The sequence below is a fragment of the Neocloeon triangulifer genome, unplaced genomic scaffold (assembly GCF_031216515.1).
Source record: "Neocloeon triangulifer isolate White Clay Creek 2 clone unplaced genomic scaffold, ASM3121651v1 ptg000022l, whole genome shotgun sequence".
In the NCBI taxonomy this organism is placed as follows: Eukaryota; Metazoa; Arthropoda; class Insecta; order Ephemeroptera; family Baetidae; genus Neocloeon; species Neocloeon triangulifer.
The window spans coordinates 7,226,905-7,242,359 of record NW_026775562.1 but is presented as its reverse complement, the minus strand read 5'-3'; the positions used below and the strand labels follow the sequence as shown (position 1 = coordinate 7,242,359).

The following is a 15,455-nucleotide window of genomic DNA, read 5'->3' as shown; positions in this document are numbered from 1 at the left end:
CATGAAAAATAAATAGTAAGAGGCAAGTTCAGCATTTATTAAAATAGAGATTTTAGTATGGAACAAGATGATGACAAAAAATCTTTAGAGAAAGTTACGAGAAACGGCAGGTTTTCGCTGATTTTTTATTCTCATGTTTTTTGTGTTGGTCAGCCTGCAAATATCTAGACTGATTTGTTATTATTTGTTTTGGAGATGATTTTGATCAATTTGGTTTTGGAAGTTTTTTTTTGTTATTTATGGAGTGAAAATTGTTGACAATGCCCATCGAGAGTATTTTTACAAAGAGCAGCAGATCAAAATGCAAAGTTTGTCTTCATTCGGATCTGATTCGTATGAGAAAAAGGTAAATTTTTTGCTTCGAAAAGTTCAATCCACTTCGACCACCAAATAGCACTATTTTTAATGGCCAATTGTGCACTTGAAATCAGCATATTAACATAATAAAAAGTGCATTTTAACAAAATATAAAGTGCATAATGTGATAATGAAAATCTATTTTGTATATTTTTTATTCTGTAATGTCAAACTTTTGAAGCAACAAAATTACATATTTTTAAATGGACATTTTAACCAAATTTTATTAACTTTTTTGTAATGATCTTATGTTTTTTGAAATTTAAAATTTTTTTAAACATATTGACAACTAAAATATTTTATTTAAGTAAAATAAACTTCAAATAAATACATTTTTATACATGATAATCTTTATTACAGACATTTCACATTTGAGCTATGCAGCATATTCATGGATGGACCACATATGAACATCGATTGATTCGTCGGGGATCACAGGTGGCCAGTTTTCCTTCAGTCCGTGTGGTGAGGAAAAATCAACTACGCCCTCCTCTCGGAACCTCTTGTCGTAATTCAACTTTATTTTCTTGGAGGTGTCGGACGAGACAAGCTGGAATCCGAGGGTCCGCTCTATTTTTTTGTAAATGTTAATTTCCACTTCTTCCAGTTCACCGTGAATGAGTCGACGGAGAGTGGCCAAGCTTGTTTGCTCCAAACAATTGTGCCGCAGTGTGATGCCCTTGATTTTGCGAATAGCATCCTTGGATCCATCGGTGTTTTGGAGCGCGAGGCCGTAGTTTTTGGGTGCGACAGCAAGGTATTCACTTATTACTTGATTTGGCACTTCGTTTGTCAGTTGACCTAAGCCATTTCCCGTCTTGAAAATTGGCTCTCCTTTTTTCTGAACTACAATGACGGAATCTTAAATTTTTTTTCAACAAATTAGTATATAATTTATCAATTAAAAAACAATTTATAACTCACCAGTGTCAGTATACAACACTCTGTGTCCACCCAAATCCAATAGTCGGTAAAGCAAAATTCGAGCTTGAGCAGTAGTGAAAGCTGCAACTACTACATTAATTCCTTTTGGTTGTGAGGCCTCGTCCTTATAAGTGGCTATCATTTTCTCGCCAAGGTTCGTTAGAAGACTTTGAACCTCGACATTCGGTGACGACAGCAGCCGCAAAAGCTCACTCCTCTCGTCGAGGATCGCAGTTTTCGTCATGTCCGTCCTCATGGCAAATCGTCCCCTAAAGATAAATATGATTTTAAAAATTGAAAAATGGAAATAATTTAAATATTTTACCAGAGAGAATTAAGAATTAACTTGGCAATGTACCGCATCACTTCATTTCGCTCAATTTTGTTGGGATCTAGTCTTATGCCCTCTATTTGCCAAAATTCTTCTACATAGGCGTCTTTTTCCTCTTGAGTCATGTTTTCCCTTGGCCACCCTGAAGCCTCCTTCACATAAATAAAGAAAAATTTTAGTTAAAAAAGTTTTAATATAAAAAATTTTGTTAGAATTACCGCTTTGATTTTAAGGAAGCAGTTGACAAACTCTCCGAAAAGCCCATTCGAACCAAAGCCGTCCGGTCCAGTCATGTACTGAATTATTTCAGAATAGTCCCAGATCTCAAAAATTCTCCTGATCTTGTATTGATATTTGAGAGCCAACAGAATTTCGTAGCTCACCCACGTGCCAGTGAGTTTCCTCTGCTCTTCATTGTGCGGACAGTATTTAAACTTTTTCAGTCTGGCGCAAAGTGAGCACAAGTGGAAAAGCAATTTGCCATCCACTTTTTCGGGCAGCACAGGGTGATGGAGGTTTCCGGGCGGGTCCATTTCACAGTAGACTAGTCCGTTGACATCCTTTATGTCAGGAAAATCTTTGGTGTAAACCTTTGGATGACCAATTGGATATTTGCCATACTTGTTTACAAAACTGTACATTGAGGTGAAGTCCAAGTATTGAATTTCCTCATCTTCTCGGGGCAGACATTGAAGCCTAAACGCACTGCAGTGGCCACCAAAAAGTGCATTTCGCGCCCTCAAATATCCCATTTCAACGATGGGATCTGTGCACAATTTCAAGTACGTCTCAGCCTCGGATTTCATTTTTTCCTTCCACTTGCACTCGTACATTTCCACCACAGTATAACCTTGGTCTCGTAAGAACTTGGTTCGGGCGTAGGTTTTTGAACGAACCTCAATTCCTGTTCCGCGCGGTGATGAAGTTGCGTTCGGGAAACAGTCGACGCAACAATGGAACCAGCATCCTGCAACAAACAAATGCAATATGGTTAGCAAAAAAAACATCAATTTTTAGTTAAAAAATCAACAAAAGAAAAAATGAAAAAATGAATTGAATTTAAAAAACAATTATTAAAAAAAGTGAGAATTTAAATAAACTTCAAATTTTTCTAATTATAATTCTAAAATAAATTATGATTTTTTTTTAAAAATTAATTTTTTTAACTTGCAAAATTCAGATATTTTTTTTTAAAAGTAAGTAAAAAATTTTTACATAAAATATTAACTAACCATGGAATTGATAAATTGTTCCTGTATCAGGATCAAAACCGTCCACTGGTGCTCCTCCAATGACCTTTTCCTTTCCATTCCCAGCGTGTTGTAAATTCTTGATGCCCATAAATTTCTCCACATAGGTCAAATATTTTTGTCCTTCCTTACTTTGCGAGCCACGATACGAATCATTTTTTGGTAAAATCCCAATTGCTCCATTCAAGTAGTGATTTCTCTTGTATATCTCGTGTGTGAGTGAGGCCATAGTCAAGCTTTCCAAAAACGGCTCAATTCTGAACAGCCGAATCATTTCCCTGAATTTTAGTGCAGCAATTCTCAAAATGCGCACATCGTTTTTGCAATAGTGCTTAATATTTTCGCGAAAGTTCCAAGTTGAGCCACTTTCAGCGAGTTCTTTGTTGGTCTCCTCGTACCACTTTAAAAATTCTTCCCTCGCACCAGTTGTCATACAATCGGGACCGAACGTTTCAGCTGGAGGCAAGCGCCCCTCGTCGTAATTATAATATTCGGGCTTATTAGCATAGTGCGGGAAATGGCCTTTGACAACATTCTCAATTTTGAAAGCTTTTGGCAAGTCGGCCAGTTTAGCAGGCGTGAAGTTGACCATGTCAAGCCATTTCAAAGACACTCCACTTTCTTTATTTTTTATCCGCATTTGCAAAATTCGCAGTCCACTCATTATTATGTCCTTGACAATCCAATTTTCATCGTTCATCACATGGGAAAGGACAAGATGATTGTCAAACGACGCTGCGTTGAATTGCAGCACAATACCCTGGTGTCGGTTAAATGATTTTCTAGATTTACATTTATCATTCATGTAGTTGAGAAATTCACCCACAACACTTTTGTCAGGTTGATCAAAGTTGTCGAATGACTTTTCTCTTTTCCCGCACCAGTAACAATTATCTTCTCCTTCGTGATCGTCCAAACAGTTCACACAGCGATTTGAGACGTGCACTAAATTGGCCATGTGCTTGTACTTCACTTTATCATTGACACTAATTGTTTGGTCTTGACGAGTCTCAAAATCTGAGAAAAAGTAGATTACATTTTTGCCCAGTTTCATCAATTCCTCCTCCGAAACGTCGACGCTCTTGATCGAGCAATAATGTGGAATTTCCTTGTATTCCTTGCAGGAGGAGCAAAAGGTAGTTCCACAAACGTGTGCCATTCCGTTCAATTTTTTCATTTCGTAAACATTTCCACAATTTTGACAAGCCTTTTTTTCTTCACAAACGTTGTTTTTCAAATGGCCATCGAAGCACTTTTTATTGTAAAACTTGAAATTACAGTGAAAGCATGTAACTTCCCATCTTGCTGTATCACCAATCATGTCATTCGGAGATTGATATTTGCAGAAATCATTACACTTGAAACACTTGCTGCCTTTACATTCCCTGTGGAATAGGTTGTCCACAGGCTTCTCACAGAAGTCGCAAAAATGCTTTTTATCAAAGAAAGCTTTCGCCGAGAGAAGAGCGTGAAAGTGCTTCTCTTTGTCCATGTACAGAAATATTTTTTTTCTGTTTTCATCACCGTCAACATAATCGCTTCCGAATATTCTTGACTCCAAAGTGACACCAGCGAAGGCGATTATTTTATACTCTCTGCCAAATATTTCCTGGATTTTTTGCAGGTTTCTGTGCCCTGACCCATTTTTAAAAGGAAGCCCAACGTCTCTAATAAGTTCAAAAACCTTTTGAGTGAAAGCTTTTGAATTTTGTGCTTTTGCTTGTCTCCACTCATTAGATTCACCTTTTTCATTTGCGGCCACTCTATCGGCATGTATTTTTCCCACAAGAGCAGCAAAATACACACAAGAATCTTTGCAAGAGCCAAGTTCAATGAGATCACTTTTTGTCAAAAGCTTGTCTAGCTTATTATTCTGGTCATTTTTTGCAGGAATGGAACTTGATTTTGCTGAAATGTCCAAATTCCCTAAAAATCTGCGCCCACGGGCTCCCAAGTCATTGACAATAACAGCAATAATTTTGAAACTGTCGTCAATTGTGAACTCATCTCTGGACTGTGAAATTCCGCTGATCGAATTGAAAATCAAATTTGGCTCGAATTGGTTTTTTCGCATGAGCGGAATACCTGCCTCCTTTGGCTGGGCGCGAGTTGAAAGAGTTATTCCGATCCATGAATCGTCCGAAACATCTTTAATGATGTGCAAAATTACATCTCGAATTGCTAGAATGTCCCCCATTGGTGCATCTCGAGCACTTTCGGAAACTTTAAATTGAGCAATAGTGGTCAGAGTTTCAAATTTTTCATCTTTTGCGTCCGATCTAGCAGTTATTTCAAAATATTCTCCTTTTTCAGGATTGTCTAATTCATCGAGCTGCTCCAACCTTGCCTTTTTGGTCTGCTCTCTTACTTTTGCGCGAACACGCTGACGCTCCTCGACATCCCTTGCCTGTTCGTTCTCTGCTGAAGAATCTCTTGGCTGGACAGTTTGCTGAGATGCTGCTGCTGCTGTGTCTGGGGGTGCTGGGGGTGGTGCTGCTTGCCGAGTGTCCACCGATGCTGAATCGTTTGCTTTCGAAGGTAATTTCCCTGCTCCAATTTGGCCCATGACTTTGTCCTTTTTGTTATTTTGTTTCTATAATATTGAATTGAATTGTTAATTTTTTTATCTTTCTTTAAGCATGATAAAGTGCTAAAAAGGTAATTTTTTAAATGAAGCTGGCCAAAAATTGAAATTTTTAATAATAAAGTTTTTCTGAATCTTGATTTTAAAAAAAATTATTTTTCAACTTTTTAATTTGATATCTGTAATATTAAATGATAATGAAATCAAACAAATTTAATTTTATAAAACATCTTTTTTATTTGAATAGACAAGATAGCAGGAGTACAAAGAAAAATCAAAATGAACTTTATCGTACTGAAATTACATTGTAAAAGTTAAGATTTGCAACTGCATTCATGGAATAATAACATTTTTTTTTATATAAAAAGTTAAGATTATAAAATCATGAAAGGAAAAATAACAGATTCACACCGTTTTATTCTTCGGCACAAGGAACCTCTCGATGGTCTCGTTGGAAGCAAGTTCTCGCTCCACAACTTGCTGATCCGCAGTTTTCTTGAGCTTCTTCCTGATCGCCTTCAGCATCTTTTCCAGAGTGGAGTCAAACTTCAGTTGGCCCTAAAATCAAATTAAAAGATATTTTATTACTCAATGAAATTAAATTGCAGAGAAAAAATACTCACATCAATGACAACGTCGTACGCACTGGCCAACTCTTGCATCTCTGCGGACAATCTGCTCCGCTGTAAAAGAATCAAACAAAAATTAATTTTTTTTAATTTTACTTTAAAATATTAATACTTACATATTGGGCGACAGTGACGTAATGAATATACTCCAGGTAGTGGGAAGGCAATTCGGGTAGCTCGACAGCATTCGGGATGTTTTGGCGAGTGACAGCTTTCAGGGCCTCCCTCAAGTCCTGGTCGTTCTGTGAACAGAATAAAATAAAATTGTAAACAATTTGAAATATTTAAAATTATATTTTATGCATACCTTCTTCCACTTTCTCTCATAGTTGATGAGTGCTGTAAAGGGAAGGCGCTGTGAACAAAACAGAAAATTATTATTAAAAAATCAGTCAATAAATTTTTGTTTATTTTTGTTTGAAAAAAAATTAAAAAATTTGTAATACTTACAGCATCTTTAGCCTGCTTCTTTGCCGAGTGGAGTTGCTCCTCTTGGTTCTTTGAGAAAGTGCTGCTGTATTGAAAATCAGTGGGCATCGTTGGTCGATCACGGGGTAGATGGGCATTGAAATCCTTGTGCTCAACTGGAACTTGACTGAAGACCTGTTCTGAAGTAATGCTCCTTTTCTTTTTCTTGACAGGTGAACCAGCAGTATCGGAGTCTGAAGATGAAGAGTTTGAGGAAGCGTCGGACTTGTTCTTCTGCTGCCTTCTCCTCCGTCTCTTCTTGCTGACGGACCTCTCCGGCTCAGTCTCACCATCACTGCTGGATTCACCCGAAGGACCAATCTCCGGACTGGACTCCACCGAGGGCTCAGCTGAGGCCTCGCTCTTCTCCTCGGCAGCCATCTCTGATCCCATCGGCTCGACACTCGCTGCAGCCCCTGCGACTCCCTCTTCACCAATCTGCTCTTTCTCCATTCCCCTCGGCTCTTGCTCGCCATCTGACGAGTCTGAAGAAGAGCAGGAGGAACAGGAGGAAAGGCTGGGTGAGCCAGTTTTTGTCTTCTTGCAGGGAGGCTGCTCCGCTTCCTCCTCATCAGAACTGTCGGACAAGGGTGGGACAACCTCCGAAGTCTGCGGAGGGCAGGAAGCCACCTCTGCACCAGCTTGGTCAGTTTCCTAGAAAATAATTATAACAAGTTAGTTATTTTTTTTTAAAACAGTTTTTTTCCTTAAAAATTTTCATAATAATTAAAAAGAAATATTTAAATTTAGATAAAAAAGTAATTTTTAAAACAGTATTTTACTTAAAGTTGCTCAAACTAGCCTAAAAGATATATGTAAACTTTATAAAATTGAAATTTATTTACCATATCTTCCAGAGTTGAAGTCACCAAGTTGTCGAGGTCCAAGCTGCTGCTGATCTGCTCCTGCTGCTGGGACTCCTGCTGCTGGGACTCCTGCTGCTGCTGCTGCTGTTGGATGTCTTCTGTCCCCACAAAGGACACCATTTCACCCTCCTCGAGTAGGAAAGTCAGATCGACAGCTCCCTTTGCGCGCCTGGCCAGCTCTTCCAGCTCTTCCTGCTCGACTGCAACAAGAAAAGCTGCAGATTCAGAATCTTCCTTCCTCCTGGCAGCCTCCTTCTCAGCCTCTTCCTCGGCCATGGCAGCTTTCTTCTTCTCCTCCTCTTCCAACTGCTTACGAGCCTTCTCTTCTTCTTCGAGCTTCCGCTGCTTCTCCAGTTCATCTTCCATCTCCTGTGAACACAAGAATTTATGGTAATTAATTATATGTTTTATTTATTTTATTTTATTACAAACTTACTTTGAGTTTTGTCTCCAGCAGGGTAATGTTGGACTTGAGTGTGTCCTCGGCAGCCTTCTTTGCAGCCTCAGCTTCCCTTGTCGCATCAGCACACTGCAGGTCAAACTTGGTCTGGAGCTGTGATTGAAGTCGATAAGTATTTTTTTTTATTGCTATTGAAAAAATTTAATTTACCTCATTCAGAATAGTCTTGAATTCAACGTTCTTCTTCTTTAGATTTTCCCGTTCTTGATGATTTTCTCCGAGACCCTCCTCCAACACTTTTTTTCTTCTTTCACCTTCAGTCTGCAATTTTTCAAGAGAAGCACCCTCACTCTTCAGTTTCTCCACCAACGCTGTGTCTCTTTGAACTTGCAGCTTCCACGCAGCAATGCTTTCGTTCTTCCGAGTGATGGTTTCCTCCACCTCTTGTATTTTGCGATGCTTCTGCTCCAAGTCTTTGTTAAGTCGACACACAAGATCTTTCTTGATTTCCAGTTCATCCGTGAACTTTTTATCTGCATCGTCCAGCAGGAGCAATTTCTTCTCCGACGACTCCTTGCCCTCACTTGCCTGCTTTCGAGTGTGAAGCATGAGGGATTTCAGGTTTTGTTTGTTTGTTTCCAGAGTCTTTGTAAATTGCTGAGGCAACTCCATGAGTAACCTTTTATGTTTTGCCAGTTTGTCTCCGACGATGGCCACATTGGCGAGAGTGACTGACGGACAGGAAGCCTCGGCCTTTGGGTCGTACACCTCAGCCACAGGGTACCCTGGAGCGGTAACCACAGCCACAGGAGGATGGTTTACATCCTGTGCGGACGGTCCACAAGCAGCCTCCCCCCGGTTCTCACCTCCACCATCTCGAGGCTGACGAGGCACGTTCGGCTGAGCCATTGCTGTTGGTGCTTTGGCTGGAATCGAGATGAGTTTCGGAGCAGTGCGAACCTGGGAAGCTCCAGGAAAGATTGGAGTAGTCTTTCTTTTCGCTGCTGCACCCGTCTGGCCTGAACCGAGGTTCGCAGTGGATTGAAGGGGTTGGCGCTTCGTCGGAGGAGATTTGAAAACGTCCTCATCGGACGAGAGGATGAACTCCATCGACTTGGCCAACCCCTTGGGTCCAGGCTTCTTCTTCATTGGAGGATTCTCCTTATTAGGTGCACCCTTTCCCCCGGAAGGGCGCTTATTCTGTAAAAAAAATTGATTTTTCCGTTTTGAATAATTAATTATTTAATTAATAATTTAATCTCTCAAATTTATTACACTGAAAATTCATAAATAAAATTCAGGGCAGAAAAAAGATTTGAAAAATTAAAAGATTCATATCAAAATTTACAGTCTGAATTTTTTACATTTTTATTTTAGATTTTGCTTATTATTATGATTTATTTTTATTATTTAATAGGTTTTGTCAGAATGAATAAATTTCTGTTAAATTTTGTTATCAGCAAAATTTCAAAATATTTTGCTCATTAATTGGTATTAAATCAAATTTCAATATTTTTAAAAGAATAAATCCCATAAAAATTTATCTCTCAGAGTAAATGAGAACAGAAAAATTACTTACGGAAGCACCAGTTAGTTGATTCTTCGACATTGCCCAAAATGGTCAAAAACGAGCAGTGGACAACTGGGTGAAAAGCTCACTTCCTTCTCTTACGGAAGCACACAATGCAACTGCACGCTGCTTTCCTAGTGCGGGTGCGAGTGGTGGGGCGCTCGCTTTGTCTACCACTCTCACTTTTCCAAGCTTTGATTTAGCTTCCAGCCATATTCCTTATAACTCAACAGTCCCTTTAATTTTCCACCCCATGTGCAAGGGATGCTTCTCCGACACACATACAAACTATTACGAAGCAGTAAAATTGCAAAAAAAAAAACTAATGTATCACAAAAAGTACTCCTGGATATTAAATTTTTATTTTGTTCTACAATTCTCCTTATTTTTAAATAAAAATAAATTTGTTTATTAATACGAAGAACTAATAATTACCATTCTCCGTTTATTTTCTTAAAAATTTGAAATTTTTAAACCTTTAAAAAGTGATGTTTGGGGGTTATTTAACCTGGAAATAAAATTTTATTTTTATTTCAAATAAAATACAATTTATCTTATCTCCATTAAAAAAAAGCAGGTAAAATTAAAAAAAATTCGCCAAAGGAACGAGTCAAAAATTCGCGGCAGAGCTCTCAAATATATTCCCGAGACCAAAATCACTAGCATTGGTGGCGCCGAGAACAATTTTTGTGATTTTTATTCCATTGATTTCAGTCGCCTGTAAATAGAGTTCAGTCTAAGAATTTAAATTAAAATCCACAACGACGCGCACACAACCAGCCTAGTAAAAATCCATTCAGTCGACGGAAATGACAACTGGCGCCGGCCGCGCACTTAGTCAAACGCCTCTAGCCGCTGCTCAATTACACGCCACTCTCTCGCCAGCACGCACCAAGTGCACCTCGCTCGCTGTACAAATAAAATACACACACTCTCTTCGACGGCGCGCACTAAGTCCACACACAATCAACCAGCGATAAAATAAAATTAAAGCTAACAGATACTTGATCGACTCTTTCGCACATCGCTGCCGGCCCGCGTTAAAATAAAATACACACAGCCAGCCAAAATATTACAAGTATAAAAGATGTATGCGCGCCTCTCTCTCGCGCTCGCACCGCTGCCGCCCTGTGTACAATACAGGCGCGCGCGGCCCTGCCTAATAATAAAATAATAGCCCACCATATGAAAATATTCTAAGTCCAAAAGTTGTATCCAGGTGGGTATCATCTTCTTATTTACGCGATTTTTTGCAGAGATTTGCTGCTGGGGTTTTTTGGATATTTCTTTCTATTGCTAATTGAATTTGAGTTTGAGGGTGATGGTGCTGCTATCTTCGGGGATGGAGCCGATGGGGCGGGCTGCCTACTCAGGTGGCGCGCGGCCCTAGGGCCGGCCTCCTTTCTCGGCAGCGATCGCCTGATGTTTCCCGCGACTGTCCCACGTTGCCCGACCGAGACTGAGACTTTCTCGGCCAGCGCGTCGATGCTGCGCCTCATGCCAGACAGCTCACTGGCCAGATCTGCCGTACTGGGCGCATCATGAGCCACGGTTTGGGTTGAATGGGGCTGTGCTGGGGGCTCGAGCGGAGAGAGGGGTGAGACTTTGGGTACTTCCAAGATACCGACTATTACCTTCTCATTGGGAATTTGCCGGGGGGGTCGGTGATCGGAATCAAGTGGGGGCAGCTGGTGCAGGCTACCCCCACCGGCAAAATTTTCCCGAAGATTCTCAGCCTCCCTTGCTCCTTCCAGGTCAGCAAAGAACTTTGCCAGACTCATAGACTCCTTCTTGCCGTCGCCTCCTCCAGAGTAGTTGGTGGCCTCCAGACTAAAATTATTTTCCTCCTCAGGGTAGGTTGACTGATTCAAATTTAATTCACCTTTGTTTGCAGGTGATGAGGTGGGGCTGGACGCACGGGAGGGCACCCCAGCTTTTTTACAGGTCTCCGGTGTGCGCCCAGCTTGTCCACCTGATCCTGCTGTAGTTTTGGCCGCTTTTGACGGGGCACGGCCACGCCCGGGGTCAGCTGCGGGCCTCGCCACCTGCTCCTGGCGCGCCTGCTGTTTGGTCATGTCTATCTCCCATCGGCGAGTAGGCGAAGTTTTTTGTTTTTTTAGGTGGCTCGGCGGCGCAGCTGAAACAAGAGAGACAAGAGATGAGTTATTTTGTTTTTCACCCTGGGATGGAGAATTTATAGCGCTTTGGCTTAGCCTGCTGTTTGATGATTGGTACCTGACGATATATGTCGATTTTTATGATCAGACTTAGAATTAAAAATTCAAAATATGAGGTACTTGGTACTTATAAATATTTTTTTTGACTTTCTGAAAAGGTCTCAGTGACACTTATGAAGACCCTACGTTTTCACATTTTTTTCAATGAATTCCAAGTCTAATATTTATTGGTACCTGACTAACCTGACGATATATGTCGATTTTTATGATCAGACTTAGAATTAAAAATTCAAAATATGAGGTACTTGGTACTTATAAATATTTTTTTTGACTTTCTGAAAAGGTCTCAGTGACACTTATGAAGACCCTACGTTTTCACATTTTTTTCAATGAATTCCAAGTCGTATATTTATTGGTACCTGACGATATATGTCGATTTTTATGATCGGACTTAGAATTAAAAATTCAAAATATGAGGTACTTGGTACTTATAAATATTTTTTTTGACTTTCTGAAAAGGTCTCAGTGACACTTATGAAGACCCTACGTTTTCACATTTTTTTCAATGAATTCCAAGTCGAATATTTATTGGTACCTGACGATATATGTCGATTTTTATGATCGGACTTAGAATTAAAAATTCAAAATATGAGGTACTTGGTACTTATAAATATTTTTTTTGACTTTCTGAAAAGGTCTCAGTGACACTTATGAAGACCCTACGTTTTCACATTTTTTTCAATGAATTCCAAGTCGTATATTTATTGGTACCTGACGATATATGTCGATTTTTATGATCAGACTTAGAATTAAAAATTCAAAATATGAGGTACTTGGTACTTATAAATATTTTTTTTGACTTTCTGAAAAGGTCTCAGTGACACTTATGAAGACCCTACGTTTTCACATTTTTTTCAATGAATTCCAAGTCTAATATTTATTGGTACCTGACTAACCTGACGATATATGTCGATTTTTATGATCAGACTTAGAATTAAAAATTCAAAATATGAGGTACTTGGTACTTTTTTGACTTTCTGAAAAGGTCTCAGTGACACTTATGAAGACCCTAAATTTTCACATTTTTTTCAATGAATTCCAAGTCGTATATTTATTGGTACCTGACGATATATGTCGATTTTTATGATCAGACTTAGAATTAAAAATTCAAAATATGAGGTACTTGGTACTTATAAATATTTTTTTTGACTTTCTGAAAAGGTCTCAGTGACACTTATGAAGACCCTACGTTTTCACATTTTTTTCAATGAATTCCAAGTCGTATATTTATTGGTACCTGACGATATATGTCGATTTTTATGATCAGACTTAGAATTAAAAATTCAAAATATGAGGTACTTGGTACTTATAAATATTTTTTTTGACTTTCTGAAAAGGTCTCAGTGACACTTATGAAGACCCTACGTTTTCACATTTTTTTCAATGAATTCCAAGTCGTATATTTATTGGTACCTGACGATATATGTCGATTTTTATGATCAGACTTAGAATTAAAAATTCAAAATATGAGGTACTTGGTACTTATAAATATTTTTTTTGACTTTCTGAAAAGGTCTCAGTGACACTTATGAAGACCCTACGTTTTCACATTTTTTTCAATGAATTCCAAGTCTAATATTTATTGGTACCTGACTAACCTGACGATATATGTCGATTTTTATGATCAGACTTAGAATTAAAAATTCAAAATATGAGGTACTTGGTACTTATAAATATTTTTTTTGACTTTCTGAAAAGGTCTCAGTGACACTTATGAAGACCCTACGTTTTCACATTTTTTTCAATGAATTCCAAGTCGTATATTTATTGGTACCTGACGATATATGTCGATTTTTATGATCGGACTTAGAATTAAAAATTCAAAATATGAGGTACTTGGTACTTATAAATATTTTTTTTGACTTTCTGAAAAGGTCTCAGTGACACTTATGAAGACCCTACGTTTTCACATTTTTTTCAATGAATTCCAAGTCGAATATTTATTGGTACCTGACGATATATGTCGATTTTTATGATCGGACTTAGAATTAAAAATTCAAAATATGAGGTACTTGGTACTTATAAATATTTTTTTTGATTTTCTGAAAAGGTCTCAGTGACACTTATGAAGACCCTACGTTTTCACATTTTTTTCAATGAATTCCAAGTCGTATATTTATTGGTACCTGACGATATATGTCGATTTTTATGATCAGACTTAGAATTAAAAATTCAAAATATGAGGTACTTGGTACTTATAAATATTTTTTTTGACTTTCTAAAAAGGTCTCAGTGACACTTATGAAGACCCTACGTTTTCACATTTTTTTCAATGAATTCCAAGTCTAATATTTATTGGTACCTGACTAACCTGACGATATATGTCGATTTTTATGATCAGACTTAGAATTAAAAATTCAAAATATGAGGTACTTGGTACTTATAAATATTTTTTGGACACTCAAACATTAGAGAACTGCTTGAAAATACTAAACCTAAACGCTCCTAAGCAGCACACAGTCGGAGTTTTCGCCAGCGATAAAATTCCATCAAAGTTAAAGAAACCTGCTGCCATCATAATTCACTCTGAAATATCGAAAGTTACAACTTACGGTCACTGGACGGCAATTTTTCTTCCAACCAGAGGTTTACCTGTTTATTTTGACAGCTTTGGACTTCCGCCAGTGGTTGAAAACCACATTAAATTTTTGTCAAAGATCTCAAAATTTTACAATTATAATGCCACATGCTACCAGAGTCCCACAGCTCTCACATGTGGGAAGCACACTTTATTGTTTCTTGCGTCAAAAATGGGAATCATTCCAAACACATTTTTTGATACTATTACAAAATTGTCAAAAAATAACCTTGAGCTCAATGACAAAATTGTCGAGCACTGCTGCAATTGGCTGGTTGAAAATCTCGGAAAAAATGGGGGGAATAGTGGAGGGGATGATTCAGGGCTATAAAGCGGCGAGATTCAGAAGATCAGCTTCACACATCTGTGCCCGCCGTCACGCCAAAGTTGTCGTTTTGACTAAAAAAAATTGAAAATCCAGAGCCATGGCTGACATTAAAAAGGGTAAATATGATGCTAAGCTGGTCAAATTTGGGGTGGCCGCGACCCTTTTTGCTGCCAACAAGAGGAAGCAGCTGTATGTCCCCCGTGATCAAACTAAGAAAAATAACTACGTTGAAACAAGCGACAGAGTAAATCAAATTTATCGCTTCGTTTACCCAATAAACAAAAGTGGCACGAAGCAACTGGTGATTGGTGCCGACCCGAAACTTGACTTTCTTCCCACTATGTACATAAGACGGCCTGGTTTTCTGGGAGTTAAGTTGGGCCACGCTGCGAGCAGAATGTTTATGGATCAATTGGAATTAATAAATAACTACTTTGATTCCGACACTCCAGTTTGCCAAGACAAGAAAAAGATAATGTTGGGAGAAGTTGAAACTTTGGAGTTTGGTTCCTTTGGCAACGTCAAAGCCATTCACCTGACTTCAAGAGTTGAAGGCCAAGAGTACGAGCCAAAAATAACTTTGACCAACAGCACGATTGAGTTCATCAATGATTTGAAAGACCTAATCTGGTGGGTTCTCAATTCACTGGATTCGTATGCTGGTGAATTTAAATCAATGTTTGCGGCCTTCAAAAGTAAAATTGAGGAACCTGGATGCCTGCCCTCCACCGAGAAATTGGAAATTCTGCGTCACCTCGAGACAACTGACATCAGCTTTCAGCGGTCTGCCGAGAATCTCAACTTGGATTACTTGAGAGCCTTCATGGAGATTCGAAAATATTGTGAAGCTCATCTGACTGTTTAATAAAAAATTGTATGATATGTTTTAGAGTTAAAAAGAAAATAAAATTGTAAGTTTAAAATGATTTCTGA

The 15,455-nt window shown here is 38.6% G+C and overlaps 1 protein-coding gene across 1 annotated transcript; it reads right to left on the bottom strand.

Annotated features, from left to right (window-relative positions):
* Window positions 1–733: 733 nt before the first annotated feature.
* On the bottom strand, window positions 734–11,476 carry LOC132204664 (uncharacterized). Its single transcript, XM_059633290.1, has 15 exons — window positions 10,157–11,476; window positions 8,020–10,097; window positions 7,846–7,962; window positions 7,389–7,778; window positions 6,526–7,197; window positions 6,383–6,430; window positions 6,192–6,317; window positions 6,070–6,129; window positions 5,858–6,004; window positions 4,141–5,455; window positions 2,845–3,879; window positions 1,831–2,579; window positions 1,607–1,764; window positions 1,282–1,550; window positions 734–1,218 (listed from the first exon to the last, which is right to left on the bottom strand). The coding sequence occupies exons 2-15, from the start codon at window positions 8,956–8,958 to the stop codon at window positions 734–736; spliced, it is 6,510 nt and encodes a 2,169-aa protein (XP_059489273.1). The 5' UTR covers window positions 8,959–10,097; window positions 10,157–11,476.
* Between the last annotated feature and the right edge of the window lie 3,979 nt (window positions 11,477–15,455).

Coding starts and splice junctions, on each gene's coding strand:
- LOC132204664 (XM_059633290.1), bottom strand. CDS start 8,958: ATGAAGAAGAAGCCTGGACCCAAGGGGTTGGCCAAGTCGATGGAGTTC. Junction 1,551..1,606: donor TTAATTCTTAATTCTCTCTG/GTAAAATATTTA, acceptor ATTTATCTTTAG/GGGACGATTTGCCATGAGGA. Junction 1,219..1,281: donor AGTGTTGTATACTGACACTG/GTGAGTTATAAA, acceptor AAAAAATTTAAG/ATTCCGTCATTGTAGTTCAG.